Below are 22,366 nucleotides of genomic sequence, written 5' to 3'. Positions count from 1 at the left end.
AAGTGATTAAATCAAATTTAGGAGCATGTTAAAAATTATCAAACCGTTCGTCTGGCACGGGCGGCCCCGTTTGTGATGGTGTCGCTTGGCGAGACGATCGATAATTCAATAGATTATGCGCTCGCCTCGTGAAAAATTAAACACAATCATAACAGCCAGAGGATATGCGTCGTGATCAAATGAATGCATTTTCTATCATATCGGAGCGGTTATTTGTATGTTTAAATATTGTGCTCGTGGCAAAGGTGCACACAGCAGAATTGAAGAAAGTATGACAAAATATTTTTTGATTTTATTTCATCATTACTGTATTTTTTGCGAAATGTCAAATACTGATTGCGATCACGCCTGCACTGAATATAAATGGAATGAATGGAGCTGCTTTCGTTTGCCAGAAATTAAATACGTTTTATTCACTCCCACAACGGCGCATACACCCCTTTCTATCCGCGTCCAGTTATTCCCAAATTTTACGTGCACCGACGCTTCTACTCTTGGTCCATTAATCTCCCCTTTGGAAAATTAATTACAGCAGGAAATTGAAAGTCACAAAGTAGACCTTCTTGCACTTCTTCACAGAGTGGCTTTAAAAGGATGTCTTTGCTATTTAGTCCACTTTGGGCTGATGTGCTTTAAAGGAAATTCCTGATAGCGGGATTAGCGATACACAATGGAAGCGCGGCTCATTCAGCATAACTTTGTAATTGTGTTTTAAAACCGTTATCTCTGCCGTTAAATTGGTGGCCATACGCACAATTTTCGTTTTTTTCTTTCATTGTTTTTTTTTTTTTCATGATAGCACCCATTTGACATTCCCTGCATATTCAATAGTATTGGGACATTTGGGTATTGTTAAGAAGTGAAAATATACAGAAATATTAATTTCTTCACTACGGGTTAAGATAAAATCTAGGGAATAAAATGTCTCCGTGCAAAAAAAATAGTCAACAGGAGCCTGTTTAGTGCTGAGCTTTATGACGCAGCGCCATCGAGTGTGTGTTTTATAAGGCCTTAAGCTTTATAGATATTTAAGTCTCATAGCGAAAAGTCAACAGGATCTTCCCGCAAAGCTATTTTTCCTCACCCGGATCACTCTTCCGAGATAAACACCCGACGTGCCGCGCTTGTTGTCACCAAAAACTCGAACGCAAGCATTAAGCGGCGAGCCGGGCGATAGATCCAATTGTGTTTGAATAAAGGCCAGCCAATGCCATTCTTCTCAGCACATCACTTAACCTGTGTAAACACCGCTCGGAATAAATGAGCATTATCTTGGAGCGCGCGTAGCCGATGGAGATAACCGGGAGGGGGGGAAGAAAAAAAAAAACATCCACTTTCTGGACAATGAGGCTGGCGGTAATGAGAATTGATATGTCGGTGTGTGTGCATGCGTTTTATTTTATTTATTTTATCCGGCAGCCTAGTTGCTTTGTGTACGAGGATGTTGACAGGTTGCGCCTTGAGAAAATTGATGGCTGGGCCACCATCTTAATCATCCATCTACCAGTCAACCACACAATGTCGTGACGGAAGACAGGTTAGCCTTCCCGAGTATGTCACGTCGGTGGATGGATGGAGATGAGGACAAGATGGACGGGAGGAGACGAAACCTTCGGAGGCCCGTGGGCCCTCTGACAATCTTACTTTGCGGGAGGCGGGTTGGTTTTCATTACACCCGCCCGTCAAGCCTGCTGCCAATCAGCCGTATGTAAAAGTTGAATTACGTACATACGTGCTGACGGTTAGCTTAGGTCCGCTCCGTCGCTGTATTCCGAGTGTAAATCAGAACCTTAAGCAGCCAATATCCTGAGCTAGCCCTTCCGCTCTCTTATCTCCCGAGCCATATATTGCCTCTCCCAAGCAACAATTTCCCCGCTTCCCCCGCGTGAAGATGGTCTTTTATTGCATTGTGAAATGCATGAGAAGGGCAGAAGGGAGGACGTGCGGATTTATTTGAGGAAAGTCAGAGGAACGCTCTGTTGAGAGAAGCTTTTCAGATTTTTCTTCCTTCTAAAAGCAGATTGCTGTTGGGGTCAAATGCTATTTGGTGTTTTGCATTCAAGTGTTTTTGTTCAGATGAAAGGATTGCTCTTTGAACTATACATTTTAGCCTCGTTGAGTGGTACCGCTAACTTTTCCGTGCCGGTAGTCAAACTCAGTTTGGTGGACTTTCAAAACTACGTTTCCCATTTAGATCAATTATATATGGAATCAATCCTTCCAGAATCCAGAGTATTAGTTCTTGCGTACTCACCTTGCTTATAAAATGTATTTTTCTGTGACATTTATCGGTTTCAGGAACAGATTTTTCGGGTTGACATGATTTCTTACGGGAATACTTACATCTCGCAAATGGTTTCCGTATGTAAAACAAAAGGTCATATAGATAACGTATGTTCCATTCATTTACGATATGAGATGTGCTACGCGCGAATGGCCGTGATTTATTTTGTCGGGAGTTTGACAAATCGGCGCGTAAAATGCGCCATATTTCAGGAGTCCATTGTGAACGCAAGGCCGAACACGAGGTTGGTGTCGTTGCGGAAATAATGAACGTTTTGGGAACCACAAATTACGAGGACTATTTTTCCCGTTGAATTTGTTGAACACAGTGATATGCAAAAAAAAGAGAAGAATTCGTATGATTAATTCCATTTTTCACTCGCGACGGCAGAGCAGATTGGCAGAGCCCGTTTTGATCCCGGCGGAATCTCCGTAATCCGCTGCATTAGACAGCACATTGAAGACATTTGTTGCGTGCAATCCTACGGATTATTGAGAGGAACACTGACAACAAAAAAGAAGCAAATACAATCCAAGAGGAGGCCTTTTTTTTTTTTAGACATATGAATAAACACATTAGGCTACTACCGCTAGCAAACACACAAATATTGTTCAAAATGGACGGCGTGGATTCTCTAAATATTTTCTCGTCCAAGATTTGCAAGAGTCATGAAACGTTCGGAACACACAAAATATTCTCGTGTCATGAGTCTCACAAAACAACTTTTAAATAGCACATGGTTTACACAGGTTTTGCAGTATTTGGAAAACAAATCATATTTCAAGGTGTTTAAAGGCTTTCACCTTACTGACAGCGCCACATCATTTATATTCCGCATCATTTTTCAGAGCTGTAGCTGAAATTTGAATAGATACCAATTTGCATGGCAGAATCACCACGCTGTTTGCGTTGATGCGCCCCACACCTCGGCTCACCTCGCTAGCACACATCAGTAACAATCTCATTTACCGCCCCATTAATCACTCGAATTCTTGACACTGTGAGTGTGTGAGTGTGTGTGTGTGTGTGTCAGTGACAGTAAACCTTCTTTGCATTATAAAAGCACTCAGGCTGATGACTCAAAGTGAAAATGCAAGTCTAACATAAATTATTTGGCTGTGCTTATTTCCATTAAGTATATGGATGTGACCGATCCGGCCAATGTATTTCATTGATTACCTTAGATATGATCATAAAAGGAAGAGAGCAGGTCATGAATTATAGGAAAATATATCAGTCACGCAGCTAATGCTAAACCCCTGATAGCAATACGCGGTACAAAGTGGATGATGAACCTCCTCCAAATTCTTTAAATGATCTTGGCCAACCTTCAGTTTGTAAGTCTACACAATCGATGTGCACTCTTTGTCCATTTCTGTCCATCAAACACACGCCGGTACCGAGGCCAGCCCTGACCTCCCCGCACCCGTATGCTAATTTCGCTAATGGACCCCCTTTAGCTGACCAATGAGCCATTTTTAAAACCATTTGTCACACCTGGAACACTACTTCTTCCACTGCGGCGCTTCCTCATTTGAAACACTGTGTCGCCTTCTTGTCTAAGGGAGACTGGCTGAAGGCGATAACTAATCCACAACAAATAAGTGCATGCTGGAAGCTAGCAGCGACAGGACAGGAGCTCAGAACAAATGGCAATGAATAAAATCTCAAAGGCAACGAGGCAAATGGGAACAAAGCACATGAAATAGAAGACGGGAAAGGTACTAACCACCAGCTAGCTTTTAGGGTGTAGCTAGCTAGCTAACTAGCGCACTGTAGCTGGGCTTAGTGTAGTGATGATAACTGATTGCACCAAATAACCACTCAAATTTTTAAATGACGAGGGAGCAGTGACTCATGCTGAACACCAAAATGCCCCAAAATGATGATACACTCATCCTATCAAAAAGTATCACATTAGCATCAATGACATCTTTTACTTGAGTGGCTTCCTTTTAGCCCTATTTTAAAACCTCAGGGATGTGTGGTTCTCCACTTTAATCTGGATCTAATTTCACCTAGATTTGCACGCATACATAAAATAAAACATCTCAAGTCGAGCACAGTTCATTTCAGACACAAGGACACGCTCAAAATGTTTACGTGCATGTTTTTTTTTCCCTTCCCATTTCCAGGCCTGCAGTTTATCTCACTTTATATCGTGAAGAAAGTTGTTTTTGTGGGGGCACCGAAGTCAAAGACTGCATAACAGATGCAAAGCAAAAAAGAAAACAGAACAACTTTTTTGACACGGTTAAAACTAAAAAAGTTTATCTTACACGAGCACATTGGTATAACAAATTACAGATCAATAATTTAGATCAGTAATTTGGGGGATAATGCCAATTCTTTTCTTAAAAACGCATAAGAATCAAGCACAATTATTAAGGACTTGGAAAAAGTTCAAATCTTACGAGAATAAATTATTCCTTTCCATGCTAGATTTTATTGTGTGTCTCTATTACTTTCTCGAAAGAGGCATCGAGGCCAAATAATGAAGCTCCTTTAGTCGTGACTCTGCACCTGTGCTCTCTGCAGGAGCAATAACACCTAATGAGTGTGCGTGCGAGAGGCCATGAAATGAAAGTAATTACAGCGGGGAACGCTTTTCTTGTCTGCTCGCTTCCTCTCATCTCAGCTTTTCCGTGCTTCGATGCTTCTGCAGTGCGTTTTAGTTTACGTGAGCGCACGCGGGGCCCCGAGCTCTCTCTTGCTGGCTTGATTTTTTGTCAGAGCAGCTCACACTCTTCTAATTCCAATGAGGCTCCTTGAAACAACTGGAGTTACAGCAGGTCCGGAGAAAGGGAAGGGAAATATACTCGCTGCCGCACGGCTCACTAGAATGGAACTGAATCGAGTCACCGTACAGGAGACGTTCTTTGCCGTTCAATAAAAACACTCCGTCATATGTATATTCTTTATCCTCTGCGGAGAGAAATTAGTGGCGTACTGATGAGCCGAGAGAGGAGTTGAGACATTATTATGAATCACACTTTTGTTTTAGATAAATGGTTGCTGCAAAGAGGCAAAGACTGCAGAGACTTCAAGTAGGTTTCATTATAAATACATGAATAAATAAATCATCAGACAAGTGTGATCATGGAAAGAATCTTACTTAGATTTTTCCTCATCTTATGTACAATAAGCCTTTGTTTACAATTATTAAATTCTGCATGCAAGGACGGCGGGTTATCACATCTTATATCACCGGTCGCCATTCAATGTGTGACACCCCAAGGCTTGCACATGTTCTCCCCTCAATCATTCAAAATGTTCCTTCGCTTGCAGGTTTTCGACCTAGAGATGAACAGCAATATTTAACGGCGGCTCGGAAACGCCGTCAAATGGTCCTTGAGTGTCTGACAATAACCACAAAAGCTCCAGAGAGAGAGTGAGGCAGCAAGAATGGAAGATAAGAGGGTTAACAAAGAGGCTGTCACAAGACGGAGGCACTTTTTCATTGTCTGGAGCATTTAATGAGCAGGAATTAAACAATGACAGTATGTAATAACCTGCGAGCGGGCGAGTTGATACTTGGCTTGCTTCGGCGCACATACGGGGATGCTCATTTGCAGCTTTTAATAGACTTGAGGGGCTTAAAAAAAGTTGAGAAAACATCACACATTTATCACTGGCAAAGGCATAAACAGGATGATGCCTTTAATCGTATCATTTCCGCAAATAGTGGTGTTTACTCAACTGCAGATGGTGCAGGCGTCTCTTGGGGGGGGAGGCCTTTATTTGTACAAATCGCATTATCACTATACAATGCTTACCCGCTATTTTTGTGCTAACTGCAGATGTATTGAACAAAAAAAGTTAAACGCAACTGAATAGTCTCTTCTTTGCATACCACTAGGGAGGTTGAGGTCTAATTATTTCTTGATTAAAATAACTCTTTTGCAATTTCCTGCTCAATTTTAAAAGAGAATTGAACAAACGCATGCTAATGTCTGCTAGCTTAATGCTAGCGCACAATGCAAAATGCCTTAGATGGGCTAACGTTTCAGCTGAAGTCAGTTAAACTAGACCAGCTCACCACCAAAAAAAAAAAATGGATATAGCCAAATGGATGGTTAATTGGGGGCAGGGAATTAAGTGCTTACATTTGATATCAAAAGTGCTTTATTAGGAGGTCTGTTTCACTGTCACCATTTCGTGTTCCATTAGATTCTATTTTAGTCGACATTATGCCTTTGGTCCATTAACAAATGATAACTTTCTTAAGTGCTTTGAGTGCTTATGACTCATCAGTCTGCCATTTTAGTGGAATAAATTGCTCAACGACTGATTTTGATTCAACATCACAGACAACCACTCGATCAAAGTTTGTCTTAAATCTGGAGATGTAAAAAACCCAAAAAAAGTAATGTCCTGATATGACAATGTAAGAATGCTGATGCCGGTTTTCAGATATTAAGTGAAAAGTTGTTGGAAAAATAGATACCTAAAAACTCCACTCAAGTGCAATGACAAAGTTTTTGTCCTCGGTTACATCCCAACACCAGCCGCATTAAACGCTCCGGCAGTGTGTGAAATTCCTCGCGATGACATCACGTTACAAACGACTCACAAACAACCCCAGCTCGCCACAGTGCCTTGATGAGTCTCATCCTCCACGTTTGATGCTCGCTGAGCTCTAAAACGGCCTCCCTACGTTGGTCGCCCCGCACGCTAGCCGATTCCAATTAAATGCCGGCGGTAAATAATATCGCCGCGCCGCAGTGCTCGCATGGTGCAGGAGAACAGGGGAACAACAGGCCCCCATTGAGGAAACGTCTCATGTTGGGGCGGGTAATTTTCGCCGGGGAGTATGCTGGGAAAAAGACACAAGGAGATGATGGCTTGTCCTCCATTGTTGGGCTTGAAAAGTATGATTAGACTTAAAGAGAGGTTTGAAGCAGAGGAAAAAAAAACACTAAAGCCTCATCTGTTGCTCTCTGCGGGGAGTCCGAGAAGATTTGATGGACTCAATTTGAGTAGAAAATGACCAGTTGTGAGACGGTCGGGGGGCCGGCAAGAACATAAAAACGAAATGATACCAAACATTCATCCAGCTATGTTCCAGAAAGCAAAGATACAGGTTGAAAAAGAATCTGCCAATTTACGGCGAGTATCTAAAAAAAAAAACAAGTAGTTGTAGTAGCACAGCTTCATGACCTACAAGAAAACCTTTTGGTGTAAAAAAGCAGATGTTGGGGAATAGCATTAAAAGCTATGGACTTCAGCATTAATCAAATATGGATGCCATTTTTGTTGCCTCGCAGTAGAAAGTCAAAGGATGCAACAAAAACATTGTGACTGCAGCGCTGAAATGGGTCAAGCGGAGTGCAGTGGATGGGAGGTCTGAGAAAACGCTGGTTGTCCGGATACACAGCGCCCCCTACAGGACAATGGAAGATTATCACCTTGACGGAGCAAATCTTGCTTGAGGGGGAGGTGGTGGATCACACTAACAGGTTAAATGAAAACAGCATCGTGGAAAGTGTTTAGAGCGAATTTATGATTCACTCTTTTGGCCTCAAAAGGGAGAGCAAAATAATGGTCCGTGCATGAGCGCACTAAACGGTTGGCTGGTGTGAGCTCTGAGGCAGAGTCAGTGACTTTCTACTCCTGATAATCTGGATTAAAAGACTGTGGGACAGCAGCATTAAACACTGCTGCCTGGGCATCACACTCACACAAATACACACATAGTGTCAAATTTGATCCAGCAGTTTTCATACGCACTTGCGTCACAGTTCAAATCCTTTCGCAATCTACGAAAGGAGATTCCCGCTCTTGGGAATGTTTGACCGAGCATCCTGATTTGAGAACGTCATGGTTAAAAGTGGGCCTGCCCCGGTGGGCCTGAAATTTGATTGGATTTTGGGCAAGGGATGACATGTGTGAAACTGAGATGACTTTCCCATCCAATATTTTGCAAGGGAAGTTTCTTTTTTTTCTAGTTTCTTTTTTTACTTTATTAAACCCATCTGTTTGCTGCTACCATTTGATAATCTGTCTTCTATTTTAATCTATCATCTCAATCTGTGATTATTATTCTACAACATTCGTGTGCAGTGATTAAAAAAAAAAACGTTGCGCAGATAAAAAAAAGTTTGAATGGTGGCAAAGCATGCCATTGTTGCCACTGTACTAATCTGGGTATTAGTTGTCAAAGTAGGACTACACAACACAACACAAGAGAGCACAATGGATGGCGGGCGACAGGAGATGTGCCACAATATTGTCAAAAAGTCCAAATGAGAATCCATAGTGTTTACACTGGCACTGCAGGACTGAGGCGACCCCCCCCCACCCCTTGCAAAGAGGTCGGCATATCAGGCCAGCTGAGTGGGTCATTGATTATCTGTCAGTCGTGTGAGAGCTGAAGGCCCATTAAGTCGGGAGCGTCACAAAACATGATGACATGCATGCCAATGAATATGTGAAAAGACATTTCAAGCAAAAATAACAAATTGGTCATGGCTGCAAAAAATACCCCCCCCCCCCCATTTGGATTATTGAAGCAGGCATTTCTACAAACAGTAGGCGGAGTCATTAACATCAAGTGAAAGTGGAATTTCAAACAAAATCAACAAGACTAGTTCTAGAGAAACACAGAAGAGCATCACGGCAGACTAACAGCGTTTCCTTAAATAACTCATCACTCTCAATAAAAAAATGTCACTCCATCATCCTCAGCCTTCCATCTGTAGCAAAGCAAAACATTCTGGATTGATGGCAGTCTGTACATTGGCTGAGAGGCTGCAGGTGAAAAGCTGTTATCAGGCCAGGGCCGCAAGATTACTTCCAGCAGCTTGCCCTGCTGAAATCCTCCCAGGACACACACACACACACACACTTACACACACTGCATCCCATACCAACTCATCCTGATGTTGATAGACAGCCACACAATTGTTTTCTCTTTTGGCTCCGCTATATCTCACTTTGATTTGTCTATTCTTGATTTCCTCCAGGTCCAGCCTAAGTCAACAGCTTCGGGTCAACAATGTAAACTCACGAAAGAGCCTGCCGCTCTACTTGGAAGCATTCGTTCCCATTTATTTATTTTACGATTCGGTGTAGCCGCCACTTTGTTTATAAACGGCGGAGCTGCTCGTACCTGGCACGGATGCACAAAAGAGATTCGCATTGCGATGACCTCAACTTGACGTGGAAGAAATGTTGTCCCGTGCCTAGCTGCTCCCCCAGTAAGACAAAGCGGTGTGTTCAAGCTCTAGCTACTATTTGAGCAGGTCTAAGTGACTTGACAGAGTGGCTCCAGTAGCTCGCCTTAGGCTACCGGTGGATTGTACGAGCCATTTTGCAAGCAAAGGAGATAAACGCAGTCGGGTTGAAAGACAAAGAGCGGCGGTGGCTGCTGAGGTACTACCGTGGTGAAAGCGTGGGTCGGTTAATGGATGGGTCTTTCCCGCAGTAATTCAAGACAATGAGGAAGTAATGTGGAGTTGTTCTACAGAGCAAACGTGGGGAAGCGAGACAGATGTCGGGCACGGTAAAAAACGAAGCAAGCCACGACAACAGAAATGTGTGTAAGCTTCCAGCATTTTTGATATTTTATAATATATTTAGAAATTGGTTTTTCGCCCCCATATATTTATATAAATAAGAGTACATGAAACTCCTCGCCGAAGTTCAACATAGTTGCTTTGCTCCACAATGCCACCAAACTGTGCAATGAAATAATATTTTGGGCGTGAGCTCAAAATCAACAAACACCTACAATCGTTTCCGAATCGGCAATGACAAATCGGAAACATGATCACTACCCTGAAGCCTCAGCATAGTAATTCTGGATCCCAAGTGCGTCTGATAGTGTCCAAAGACTGAGCAGAAGGAAAAGACAGATCCCGTGCGAGACAAAAACTACAAAGTCAGACGGGAGAGGATTGGATGAAGGGCAGGACGGAGCCATACGGAGTGACACAGTTCAACAGACGGCGAGCTATGGGAACATTTGGAGAATACATGAGGCAGTTATGAACCTATTTGGTTTCTCCTACGGGGGCACCCGAGTGTCACTAATGGCCAAGCAGGGGCTGGTAAACACATTTCGGTGACGACGCGACACTGCCGGAAAAACAAATTAAACTCTCTTCTCTCATTTCACACGCTCTCAACCCCTTTCTCCCCACATCCCTCCATCACTCATTTCTTTTCCACCCCTCTGCTCAGCTCGCCTCTTTGCCGTCTGTCTTCTGCCTCGCCTTCATTTTGTCTTGCGGTCATTTAGCCCTCGTTTGTTCTGCCACTGGCTGAGGAAAATAAAAACAAGGCCATATGCGCGAGGAGAAGACGTGTTACTGCCCAGGACATGCCGGCTGCTTTAACAACATCACGGTGGGAAGGGAGATGCCGGATGGCTTCTGGCCGGGTGTTGGACATGTAGGCTAGTGTAATGAGGCTTGTGCGGACTCTTGTCCACAATGGACATCCGAGTTAACAGCTCAGAACTAGACAACACAGTGCACAATGGCGACATACAATTTAAGAAATGGTTTTATTGGCCTAACCAGTTTGATGTCAACAATATGTATTGTTGAAATACGATCGGATATTATTAAACAAGAAAAATAAAATATTTGGTAGGACTGCAACTGACAAGTATTTGAAATATCAATCTGTCAATTATTTTGTCGATTAATCGATTAATCGGCTAAAAAACTGGGGGGGTTTCAGTTTCCATCCCTTTCTTTAAAAACTGAACATTAATTTATGCTTTAATTGACTATCAAAAATCTTTATCCATTACATAATTGATTCATTGCCGATTAATCGTCGCACCTAGTGCATTTCTCGACAACATTACTGGAAAGTCTTCCGGGAGATCTCCTCCCAGCTCGACTAGATTGCCGTTCTTCTCTCGTCAAAACGTCTTGAGCGACGTTTTCAAGGCATGCCGTGTTTTCTCATTAGTGAGGCAACATTAAATCGGCCAATTTCCTGCACTTGCATACGTCTAATAGAAAAGAGCATATTAAAGCGATGCAGCGGGCACTTGGCTGCGGATTTCTTCACCTCAATCTAATTTAATCCATCCAGTAAACGCAGCACGGGTAGACTTTCCTCTTATCTTTGTTTACATAAAAGTAATGAAGTGGATGAAGCCTTGGGCCCAAAAGATTCATTCGGATTGATTGCGGCGCCAGATGTAAGGGAGCCGCGACACAAAGCGCAACGGCGCTACTTAGCATTACAAATTCCAATGGCTTGTGTGAGGGCTTTGTTTTGATTCCACATTTACACTCTTGCTCTCCATTCCATGTCCCCATTTTTTTTTCCCAATTTTTCCTCACCCGCTCTCCTCACATCACACCCCACTTGCATTCTGTTATCGGGAAAGGTGTTAGAAGAATTCGTTTAGCACTTACAGTGAGCAGTGTGTGTGTGTGTGCTACTACTGGGACTTAACACCGGTGTGAGAAGGGCATCACGGGTCGCAAATTTACTAAATACTTGAGAAAGTCTCCCTGACACAGCCAAGGGCAGCCATGTTGCTTTCAATTTCGAAATCCGCAGTTTACATCTCCAAACTTTTTTGTGAATAGTGTAAATTAGCGATTCCACTAGTCTCCGTCTATTCTCTTACTCGTATGCCTCCGACGGGGGGGAATAACAGAAGTGAAAACAATGAGCGTTATCACAACAGCCGCTGAATTCACAGAGATAAGAAAATTCATTAAGCGCTCGCGCGCTAATGACGCACGAGATGAAATTACGGCAAGGACAAAAGACAGCCTGAGCGACAGGAGCGGAGGGAGAGGAAGCCGAACGTGCGGGAGGAAATGTAACACCGGATTGTATCGTGGCATGCCGGCTCCGACGGGCCCGGCGACCTCTCGGAGTCGGAGAATTAAGGCGGGCCTCGGTCGCTTTGTCAACACTCTTGTCTCTTTGCTTTTGTTTTGCAGTTGGCCTCCCGCCGCCCTCCTCGTCTTCCCTGTCCGTCTGATATTTCTCGCCCTGGGGGAAATCGAGGTTGAAAGTCACGCGCGCATGCTTGCGGTCGCTCGGTCGGCTCGCCCCGCCAAGGTCGCTCCGAGCGTGCGACTCGGTTATTCCCGACTACTGTGCCGTCGAATATACTTGATGTGATTTTTACTTTGGTGGTGTACCGAGTAAAATGTGAGCCTTGGTTGCCAAACACTGCGTTGACTCATAACATTACGAAGCGGAGGTTGATCCTACTGTCCGAAAACAAACCGTGCGCGGTCAAGGTGATGCACTGCAAATTCATCTTTGCCGCACGAAACATAATCCAGATCACGCTTAACATTTTCTGCGACACGAGCGCACGCACATAGATATATATATAAGTACCATCTGGTGCCCATTCCGCGGCCCTCTGGCTTCCATGTTGGATTACCCCTACAGTATTTACCTCTTTGCAAATCCAGCCGGCGATCTCTGATAGGGGCCATCTGTAATCTGAAGGTTATATTTGCATCGGGTGTGTGTGTGCGCACATGTGGTAATTTGTCCCCCGCTCAGCGTTGGGATGGTATCATCTTGCCCGCGACATCTGTTCAACACGGGGCTGAGGGTTGCACGGTGGGGTAGTGGGACGAAACAGGCCGCGCAAATGCATCCAGACGCACTCAACACTGGTCATTAGGTTCCTACTGTTCACATCATTTTGACGGAAGCGTTACACTGTTCGAGGGGATGCCATGCGCATGATCGTGTCAGTTTTGTGCCACGATGAAATATGACAGAGCGCCGTGCCATTTCCTGCATGGCAAAGAGAGTGCCCATCTGGACGCGAGCGAGTGCTGTCCGGCCTCTTGTTGTTGTTCCATGCTGTTGCAATTTCCCATGTCGAGCCGCTACTCGTTTTCGCACCGCACAGGGTGAACGCGAAACTATTTGTTTAAACTACCGAGCTGAACAAGTAGAAAACCTGTGTTGTTTTTCTCAAACTCATTTTACAACGTTAGCGTTACAAATAAACACTTTACAGATAAAGATTGCAAAACAAAGCACTACAAGTGCAAAGAACTACACAGAAAATACAAAAACATACAGCGGAAACTCTCCGTAACTTCCGCTAACAACCCAGGCTAACATATGCTAAGATCTTCCAACAGTCAAGATGAACAGTACTGCATTACGTCATCATACTTCCTTAATACCAATTACTAGCCTACTTTCCTATTCGCCAGAGCAGAGAAGCTTTGTTGTCAGCGTTCTTATACTACCTGGTCAGTCCAGCAGCAACAACAACAAAAACAGAAAACCTCCTCCCCTCAAGCAAGCCGAACAGCTCAAAGGAAGCTGACAGAAAAGTAAAGACTGCCCTCTGCTGGCTAAAAGTATACTTGCTTACTGACAAGCATCTTTGCTAAAGGAATATTTTTTATGCATCTTTTTTGCTCTGATGCGGATTAGTAGATTATTTCAAATTAAATCTGATTAAAAAAGAATATATATAGTGTGATGTTTTCTGCGAGCGAAACATTTCAGTTATTATCTGACAACATCTCACATGCAGGCGCTGCTCCCTGCAGATACTTATGATCATTAGCACATGCGAGGCATAAAAAAGACATTTGTTCACATACACAAACGCCTTAGCGGCAATGTGAGAGTCAACAGGCATGACTGTGGCACATCTGGGACAGGCAGACTAATTTAGTTAAAAAACTAAATAAAAAAAGGTAGTTCAAATGTATGTCATATACATTTTGACTGACAAGAAGTAAATGAGGTCATGGCTAGAAAAGGTGTTACCGCAAATGCTGAAACGTGTTTTGCAACTGTAAAATCAAATACAAGTATGAGTTGCAGCCTTTCCACACCAAATTAAGGAGATGATGGAAAATTATAAAATCAAGTCTGAAACGTGACCAGACTGTAATTCTTTAATAATAGAATTGTGCATTTCCTGATTGGGCCACCAACCTGTTGCCAACCTGTCAGACTAATGAACCAAACTGTAATGAGTCATGAAATAATGATGATGAACAATGATTGTACATGTGTACACACGTATGACAATTTCATGACTATTTGTCTTAACTTCACATTGTAATATGTTGAGCTCTCCCCTCCGGTCCAAATTCCGATTCTTAGTGAGCACAAGTCAAAAAATCTCAGCCATATGGGCGTAACAAGATAAACACATATGATGGGTCAAAACGCTGATAAAGCCATTTTTTGTTTGATCACGGAACACGTGTGAGGGAACTCAAAACTTCCCCTCTCGTCCCTTTGCTCAACTCACTTCCCCCATCCTCACCTGAGATCCGACTCAGTGCCGATCGACACTTCCAACAGCATGACCCTGTCACGCGGCCTCTTCTTATGCTACGTCTTCTGTACAGGTAACATTTAACGGCATCGTACCATATAACGTTGTTTTTATACACAAGTTTGCCATCGTGTTGACAGTTGATATCCAGCCTGCTCGGACGGCCGCCAATACAAGCGCCACGATTGAGGACGGTAAACCTCATCGTAACTCAAGTGATATCGGCAATTTATTCTCAACGTGTCAGCTCAGAAAGCCGCATGTAGTAGTATATAGTTTCTTTTTTTTTCTCAGCACAAGGCACTCTCCCTGCTCTGCAGTTGACAGCCACACCGGCCTTCCCGGTGGCGGAGGGTCAGAAGGTCAGCCTGCGCTGCTGCGCACCGAGCTCACCGGCCTTTCACAACTGGCACTGGCAAAGAGAGGAGCAAAAGACGTGGAAGAAAGTGGCCAAGGGGGGCCAGCTCACCCTGAGCGAGCCACGGCAGAGTGGACTATACCGCTGCTTGGCACAAAGCAATCTAAGTCAGAGTGTCAGTTCCAGCCACGCCGTCTTTATCATCTCCCTTCATGCAACAGGTTGGTGGCCCAATCAGGAAATGCACAATTCTATTATTAAAGAATTACAGTCTGGTCACGTTTCAGACTTGATTTTATAATTTTCCATCATCTCCTTAATTTGGTGTGGAAAGGCTGCAACTCATACTTGTATTTGATTTTACAGTTGCAAAACACGTTTCAGCATTTGCGGTAACACCTTTTCTAGCCATGACCTCATTTACTTCTTGTCAGTCAAAATGTATATGACATACATTTGAACTACCTTTTTTTATTTGAACCATTTATTTCTTTTTATAGCAAATATCGGAATAGCTGCCTTGGCTCTCTCTCTTTTGGCCTTGATAATGAATGTCGCCGTCATGTTTTGGCTGGGATGGCAAGGACTTAGAGACAAGAGATGCGCTGCTAGCACGGGAGCTAAAGGTACAATTTAGCATAACCGAGAATAATTTCAAAAAGAAAAAAAAGGCAATATATGGAATATACTTTTTTTTTTTACAAGGTTTACCAAGAGCCATAAAGGAAGCAAAGTAAGGAGCAAAAGTTTTTATTATTTTTTTTTTTTTTTCACATACAGTTAAAGTGGAAGAACCCAAAACTGTGTTTTGACTAGTTCGGCTACACAGAACAGATTACAAAAAAAAAAAAAGAGGCTTCTTCCACTTTAATGTATGTGTTGAAATTGTATTTTCATTTTAATGTAAATATTTTCACTATGGTTTTATTTAAAAAAAATTCTTAAAATACACATCCCTGTGAAAATGCCAAGGTTGTGTGACAAAAAAATGGGACCAAGACAAATTATTTAAAACTTATTTATGTATTTATTTACACCACAGCGGAGGTCTTCCTCACACGGTGACTGACGGACACGTGTACATGAATTACTCAAGCACCAACCTGGCCTACACAGATCTGGATCCTACGAGTGTGACTGCGGACAGCACCTACTCAGTTCTGCCATGAATTGAATCTGATTAAGCCGATAGATTAGATGAATGGGAACTCTAACTTATACAATCACTTGTTGACTAACTACTGTCCACAAGTTGTGGTTAGCGGAAGAACACACCGCAAGCATTTTGAAATAACACGTAGGCCCGCGGTTTCCAAAAGCCTGAGAACTTACTGTTTTGGTGGGAAATGCTGACGCCATGTAAAAATAAAAAGCTAGATGACTAACTTGAGAACTTTTTTCAGTTTCTTTTGGTGGATTATCGTCAGACAAAGATTGAGACTTCCAATGAAGCTCACAAACTTCTGCTTGCAAAACTTCTTCTTTTCTGTGTATACGTGATGCAGGAAGTCAGATTGGCGCAATTCAGTCTACGTTTAAAAAAAAAATAAAATAAATAAAAAGCAGTTGCTCTGGTCAGGAGCAGCTGGGCTTTCTCTGCTACTATTACAAACACAACTCTCGTCTTAAATTGAATTAATTCAGTCCCAGAAGTCTAATCTCTTTAATTGATAGCGTCTCTCTTGGCTGCCTGCAGTTCATGTGGACGGTGGTCCAATCAGCTTTCAGCCTTTCTGTGTTGTCGTGTCATCCGAATCTCTGCAGGGTCTTCAAAATCAGGAATGTTTATCCGATCTAACTTATCAGACTGTTTTTTTAACCTAACAAATTTCAAAATTGTTTTCACATGGCCACAGAAGAAGAGTCGCCGATGATGTAGTGGTCTGAGTTCGGTCCAAGCACAGTTGTTCCAGTTCCCACTCTGACGGTGTGGATGTGAGCGTGGAAGGTTGTCTGTCTATATGTGCCTTGTGATTAGCTAACGACAAGTCCAGGCTGCAGACCTCCAATGACTCGGAGTCAGACGGGATGGGCCCGCCCCAGGACAAGCAGTCCAGAAAATAGCTGTACGGCTTGGGTAGACAACACAGGACCTCCCGGCGTAACCCAAGCCGTCACTTGGGTGTGTTCGAGTCAGTTGAGATCTGGCTGGATGACCTCATCGGGAAATCTCTGGCTCTGGTGCCGACTGTCTAAAGATATCTGTGAGGTAACGGTGTGGGAGCAGCTCTCGCCCCTGGCCAGTGTCTTGATGTGAGCCATGATGAACCGTCGAAATTTGCGAGTGGCAAAACAGTACACCACCGGATCCAGAATGCAGTTGAGGCCCATGAGAAGCAATGTGATCTGATGCGCATCATTGAGCATCTGCACGGTCTCGCCATCCCAGTCCACGTGGCCCCATCCCTTTTGGATCTGCAGCACCGCCAAGGTCCAGAAGCCTTGGACTACGTGATGAGGCAGGAAGCACAGGACGAATACACCGACCACCGCCATGAGCATCTGCACAGCCCTGCGTTTCACCCCAGTGGGCCTCCTGGATGAGAGTGTCATAGTGGACTTCCTGGATAAAATCGTTCCGGACTTGAGCTCGGACTGAGGAGCGTCTTGGGAAAACAAAGCTCGGGCGATGAGAAGGTTACACACCACCACCAGTGCGAAAACGACAAAAAACAGTCCGATGATTGCGAAATGCGTGGCGGCCACAGCCCTTTTGGATGAGTCGTCCCCGTTGTGGTAGCCCTCGAAGCAGCGGGTGACGTTCCCGTCCTGGTTGGTGCCCGGGTTGGCCAGAAAGGGAATAGCCATGGAGATGGTCGCCAACCAGATGACCACGCAAACGACAATTCCGCGGCGCCTGTGGTCTGACGAGGCCGCGTCTAGAGGCCGGGTGACCGCCCAGTACCGGTTGACGCTGATGGCGCAAAGGAAGAGGATGGAGCAGTAGGTGTTGATGAAGAACAAGGAGCCGGTCAGTCGGCACAGGAAGTCTTTGTAGACCCACGTGCCTTGGCGGCTGTAATAACCGATCCAGAAGGGGAGGGCGCAAACAAAAAGGAGATCGGCGATGGTCAGGTTGGTCATGTAGATCCGAATTTCCCCCATGGCTTTAGCTTCCCGAAGGCAGCGCAGCACAAAGAGCACATAAATGTTGGCAAAGAGGCCCACGATGAAGATGATGCCATAGGCGGCGGGGAAAAGCTGATAACGAAAAGGCGAGTCCAGGAAGTTGGAGTCATTGCTAGCTGTAAAGCGCAGAGTGGTGACTCTCGCTGGGATTTCTGTAGTGGGGATCTCCATTTCTATCTACAGGAGACAAGACATCAATCAATCAGATATTCGACACATCGAGCAAATTTTGAAGGAAGTCTCGAGAAACAGATGAATTTGAATTCCAATTCATCCTCACCTTTCAAAGCCCAAACAGAAAGGGAGGTGTAACGAATCCTAATCGCGTTTTATCACTGAGCTCCACTTGGTGTGATTTTCACAACGGGTCTGTGATTACGTAACCGGCGCACGTCAGAGCAAACTTAAGATGAGACACGAGAAGTGAAGAAATTCGTTAAAAAGGAAGTTTTACCATGGTTTCTTGCATGTGGCCCCAGTTGTGTCTGCTCGCCCTTCAACTGTGAACGAAAGTGAGAACGTGTGAAGCGGAAGCCAAGAGTTTTTGTTTATCTTGATAAAAATCAGTGAGTCAAGGCGCAAATATCTTACATTGATATATGGGGGAGAAAGAAATCTGATTGCGCAATTATGTCTGCTTCTGGTTAAAGATCTAAAAGCGTGCATTAGCTAAATCGTTTTTCTCTTGTAGAAGTTTTCTAACGCTAGAAAAACTGCCAGATGTTAGCTGTTAAATATCAAATGTAATCAAATTTACTCAAATCCAAATGTACATTATTTCTTGACAAGTAATCTGATTTTAAAGCACACAAAAAAAAAAAGATGTAGAAAACCGTCCACGGCTGCTGACTTACCCTCACTTGGTCTGTCTTCTCTGTGTGTTATCGGCGTGTCTGGAAGTGTCGGTCAAAGACAAGGCGAGCGTCGACTATCATAAAGAGGGAGGTGCAAAATGTCTTCTTGGGAAATCCCACATTGGTGCAACGACCAAATTGAAGAAGACACGCCCATGCTGGAGACATCTGGGGGTTTTACTCTGACTTCACATTCAAGTATGGCTTTTAATTTTATTGATGTCCACATTCCCCGATATCAGAGATTTCCCGGACGTTACGCTTATTTGAAATGTGATTGCTCTACGGAACCCATAACTATTTAAATCATTGAGATGAACAAGTTAGTACATGTAGTATCCAAGTGTGAAGAAAGCAAAGGTAGGTCTGGCTGCTCATGAAAAATTGATACAAACACAAATTTCAAATACATTGTTTTTAAATCAAGAACATGCTAAATAGGACTGAGAAAAAAAAAAAAAAAAAAGAGTCCTGCGAATGATCATGACTAGAATGAAAATGATTAGAGAAGCTTGTTGATAAGAGTAGTTTGTGTGTTTTTGTTGTTTTTGAAAACTTTAGGGAAATAAAGTTTGTGTTGCAACACTTCCCTATTTGGTGTCATTTGACTACTTGGTTTTTTTATACACTTAAAAAAAAAAAAAAAAAATCAGGAAGTTTGCAATGTCCCTCACTTTTCCAGGCACTTTTAAAAGGTCGTATAACACTCACCTTTGACTCGTGTCCGTCCGTTTTATTGGAAACAAAGTTAATCTTTTTTTGATATTGAACAAATGCGTCCCAAATGAACACCTAATCTCCAGCATTTGAATATCTATTATTTATTTAATTATGTGTTTATTAAATTATTGATGTTAGTGGATCTTTATGGAAGTGGAATGGGCGGTTGAAAGGGAAAGTGATTGTTGTTTTAGAACCACAAGAGGTCAGGCTAGGCCTGCTAAAGGAGGACTCCATCCTTAGCTGCATGAGTCTGCAGTCCTTTCTCCTCTGTGAACCGCAATGTAAAGCTTTTATTGGGGCAATTAGCTTGGCAATCAAACTAGGAAAACAACATGGTGGCCGTGCATGAAGACAAAGGCCAATGAAAATACAAGGAAAGAGAACTTGGGGGATTTTTTTTTTGTTGGGGGCAGTTGTATTATATCAATTCTCGTTTTAAGAATTTAGAAATGTAAATTCAATAAACTGTGATGGCCTGGAATGCTGCACGCTGTTTCCTCCCATGTATCAGCCCACATATTCAGAGATGGCAAGAGGCGAGCTGCCAAGACCTTAACAGCTCTTTTATGGGCGAGCTTACATTTGCTTTAAAAGAGCTGTGTAGTCAGAAGTCAGGCATTCCTCTAGGAGACAGGAAGGGAGGGAGCCAAATGTGCACAACCCTCTATAATCCCATTAACACTTTTTTTTTTTCCTCTCCTTGCCACCCCGCCCTTTATGACACGGGAGACAAAATGGGTGCAATGATGAAGCTTTGCACCAACATGTCACCTGGCACAGCGCTCCAGTGTAAGATCTCTCTCAGGGAGATTTACTGCATGCCAGAGGCGTAGTTTGAGGAATGTCCCCCCACAGTGAGAAATAGTCGAGTATGGGAGGGTGAACTTTACAGGCAGGGACATCTGTACTTCAAAATAAGATGAGACTTGACATGATGTTTTGTTTTTGAGTTTCAGTCTATCAAAGCTCGTTGGATATTTCTGTCCTTTGAGACTTTTAGTGACGTTTAGAATGAAAATCTTGGGGATGTCACATGACCAAACCGTTATTGGTCATAACCTGAGCCTGGCCTGTGCAACTGTGATGTCATTTTCATTTGACAGCAAGTGTCAAAATGGCTGGCCCTGAAATGGGGAGGGGGGGGGGGGGTGTTGTGTGTGTGTGTGTGGGGGGGGGGGGGGGTTGCAGATGAATTCATATTGTAATACATAGATTATATTTAGTACACAGTAGTGATGGAATTATGGAATTGATGGGCTTGCACTGGAGAACATTTTTTCATATGTTTGAAGTTCCACCCTTCCGCCAACACATGGCGCTGTGGTGAAAAAGCTCATATTTATCTTTACGGTATGTATTTCATAGCTAATACAATTCAACTTTGAAATGAACATGTATAGTTATATCCTTATTTGGTGTATTTTGTAAGTGAATTTGACAGCCACATCTCCATTCTTTTCTCTTCCCAAGAGGATGCAGAACCCGTAAAAATGATTAATGATTTTTCCCAGTAACTGGTACACACTTATAATGTAGCCTGCCATTTTTTTTTTTCCAACCTTTAAAAACACATGAAGCATATTTTAAAAATGGACAAAACCCAAGAATTTCTATTTAAATGTCATCCATTTTTACCTCCATAATAAGACCGTAGCACGAGAGCAACAATGCATTCAGACTGAAGAGACGCCAAACCAGTGATGCACACAATGCTGGTCGCCTTAGGATAAGTGCATGTTTCCCCACACGACATGCTGCCCCACATTTGGACTCATCTGGGTTATATGTGTTTAAATACCGCCCATAACCCGCTCTGGGAGGACAGTGAATTAAGCACATTAATCCGCATGCTCGCTGTTAAAAGAACACAAAGTAGTAAAGCTACATAAGCCGTGTCGTAGCGTTTCAATTCTCCCCTCGCTGTAAATATGATGTCGTCATACTATCGTCGGGTGACGACCCCCCCCCCCCCCCGCTGGACCCTTGTACTATTGATCGTGTGTGATTTCAGAGATGTGCACAGGATTATGCAGATTAGTCTGCTGCTGCAATTGTTTGCAATTGCGTCCGGATAAGATAAAGAAAATGACTCCTGTGTGAAACACAAGAAAATAAAGAGAAGCAGAGGCATGTGCGTGCTCTCGACAAATTCTTTTTGGAGTTGATTTTCGTGGCTGGTAAAGGGATGTTTGCAATTAGGAAGGATGTTGACTGGATTGCGAGCTCTTCCTGAATCAGGTGGGCCTGACAGTAAAGAGTGGAAGGCGGACTGTTCTGGAAAACATGTGTTGGCGCTTTGCATCGTGTATTTGCGTTTATGTCGTTTGATATATGGACGCCAATTCCCCACATGACAGAAACATGCTTGTGAACGTTCCCCGGAAGGATGAAACATGACAGATATGAAAATAGCAAAGTATATCTCAACTTGTGCAGTGGAATTGCTAAAGATGCCGGGCAGACAATTCAAGATTTGACATTTTAATGACATATGCATGATTCTGGACTCATTATTTTTCTATGGGGAACATTTGTTTCATAATCAGAACTTGGTGTTCTTGTTATATGGTGTCTGCTATGTCAAAAATGTAAAAACAGACTCACATTTTGCCACGCTTTCCAAGCTTGTGCGTCATTGCTCGGTTCACACCGGCATCCCAAAGATTGCACTTCTATGTTGACTTCTTTGGTATCTTCAACACCTGTAGAAAGACTTTTTATTTTTATTTCAACACAACAATCTCCTAAACCTTTGGGGG

At 43.3% G+C, this 22,366-nt stretch overlaps 3 protein-coding genes across 4 annotated transcripts in view; 1 reads left to right on the top strand and 2 right to left on the bottom strand.

Annotated features, from left to right (window-relative positions):
* The window catches only part of pacrg (PARK2 co-regulated), a 111,007-nt gene that overhangs the window by 87,376 nt on the left and 1,265 nt on the right, over positions 1-22,366 (bottom strand). Inside the window, exon 3 of the mRNA XM_037242249.1 lies at positions 22,212-22,309. The gene's annotated coding sequence lies outside the window, so the exon portion shown is untranslated. The remainder of the gene's footprint in view (positions 1-22,211; positions 22,310-22,366) is intronic.
* LOC119116670 lies at positions 14,535-16,329 on the top strand. The gene is made up of 6 exons (XM_037242250.1): positions 14,535-14,616; positions 14,684-14,737; positions 14,844-15,122; positions 15,402-15,527; positions 15,607-15,634; positions 15,944-16,329. The coding sequence occupies exons 1-6, from the start codon at positions 14,571-14,573 to the stop codon at positions 16,068-16,070; spliced, it is 660 nt and encodes a 219-aa protein (XP_037098145.1). The 5' UTR covers positions 14,535-14,570; the 3' UTR covers positions 16,071-16,329.
* On the bottom strand, positions 15,668-19,465 carry ptafr (platelet-activating factor receptor). Of its 2 annotated transcripts, none has more exons than XM_037242247.1 (3): positions 18,886-19,465; positions 18,485-18,530; positions 15,668-18,207 (listed from the first exon to the last, which is right to left on the bottom strand). In XM_037242247.1, the coding sequence occupies exons 2-3, from the start codon at positions 18,497-18,499 to the stop codon at positions 17,035-17,037; spliced, it is 1,188 nt and encodes a 395-aa protein (XP_037098142.1). In that variant the 5' UTR covers positions 18,500-18,530; positions 18,886-19,465; the 3' UTR covers positions 15,668-17,034. The 2 variants fall into 2 exon arrangements, with proteins under 2 accessions (XP_037098142.1, XP_037098141.1); XM_037242246.1 differs by having other exon boundaries at positions 18,485-18,533; positions 18,889-19,465.

The sequence above is a fragment of the Syngnathus acus genome, chromosome 22 (assembly GCF_901709675.1).
Source record: "Syngnathus acus chromosome 22, fSynAcu1.2, whole genome shotgun sequence".
NCBI classification, from domain to species: Eukaryota; Metazoa; Chordata; class Actinopteri; order Syngnathiformes; family Syngnathidae; genus Syngnathus; species Syngnathus acus.
The sequence above is the reverse complement of the archived record's forward strand: the minus strand, read 5'-3'. Positions and strand labels throughout refer to the sequence as shown.

Coding starts and splice junctions, on each gene's coding strand:
- LOC119116670 (XM_037242250.1), top strand. CDS start 14,571: ATGACCCTGTCACGCGGCCTCTTCTTATGCTACGTCTTCTGTACAG. Junction 14,617..14,683: donor ATGCTACGTCTTCTGTACAG/GTAACATTTAAC, acceptor TCGTGTTGACAG/TTGATATCCAGCCTGCTCGG. Junction 15,123..15,401: donor CATCTCCCTTCATGCAACAG/GTTGGTGGCCCA, acceptor TTCTTTTTATAG/CAAATATCGGAATAGCTGCC.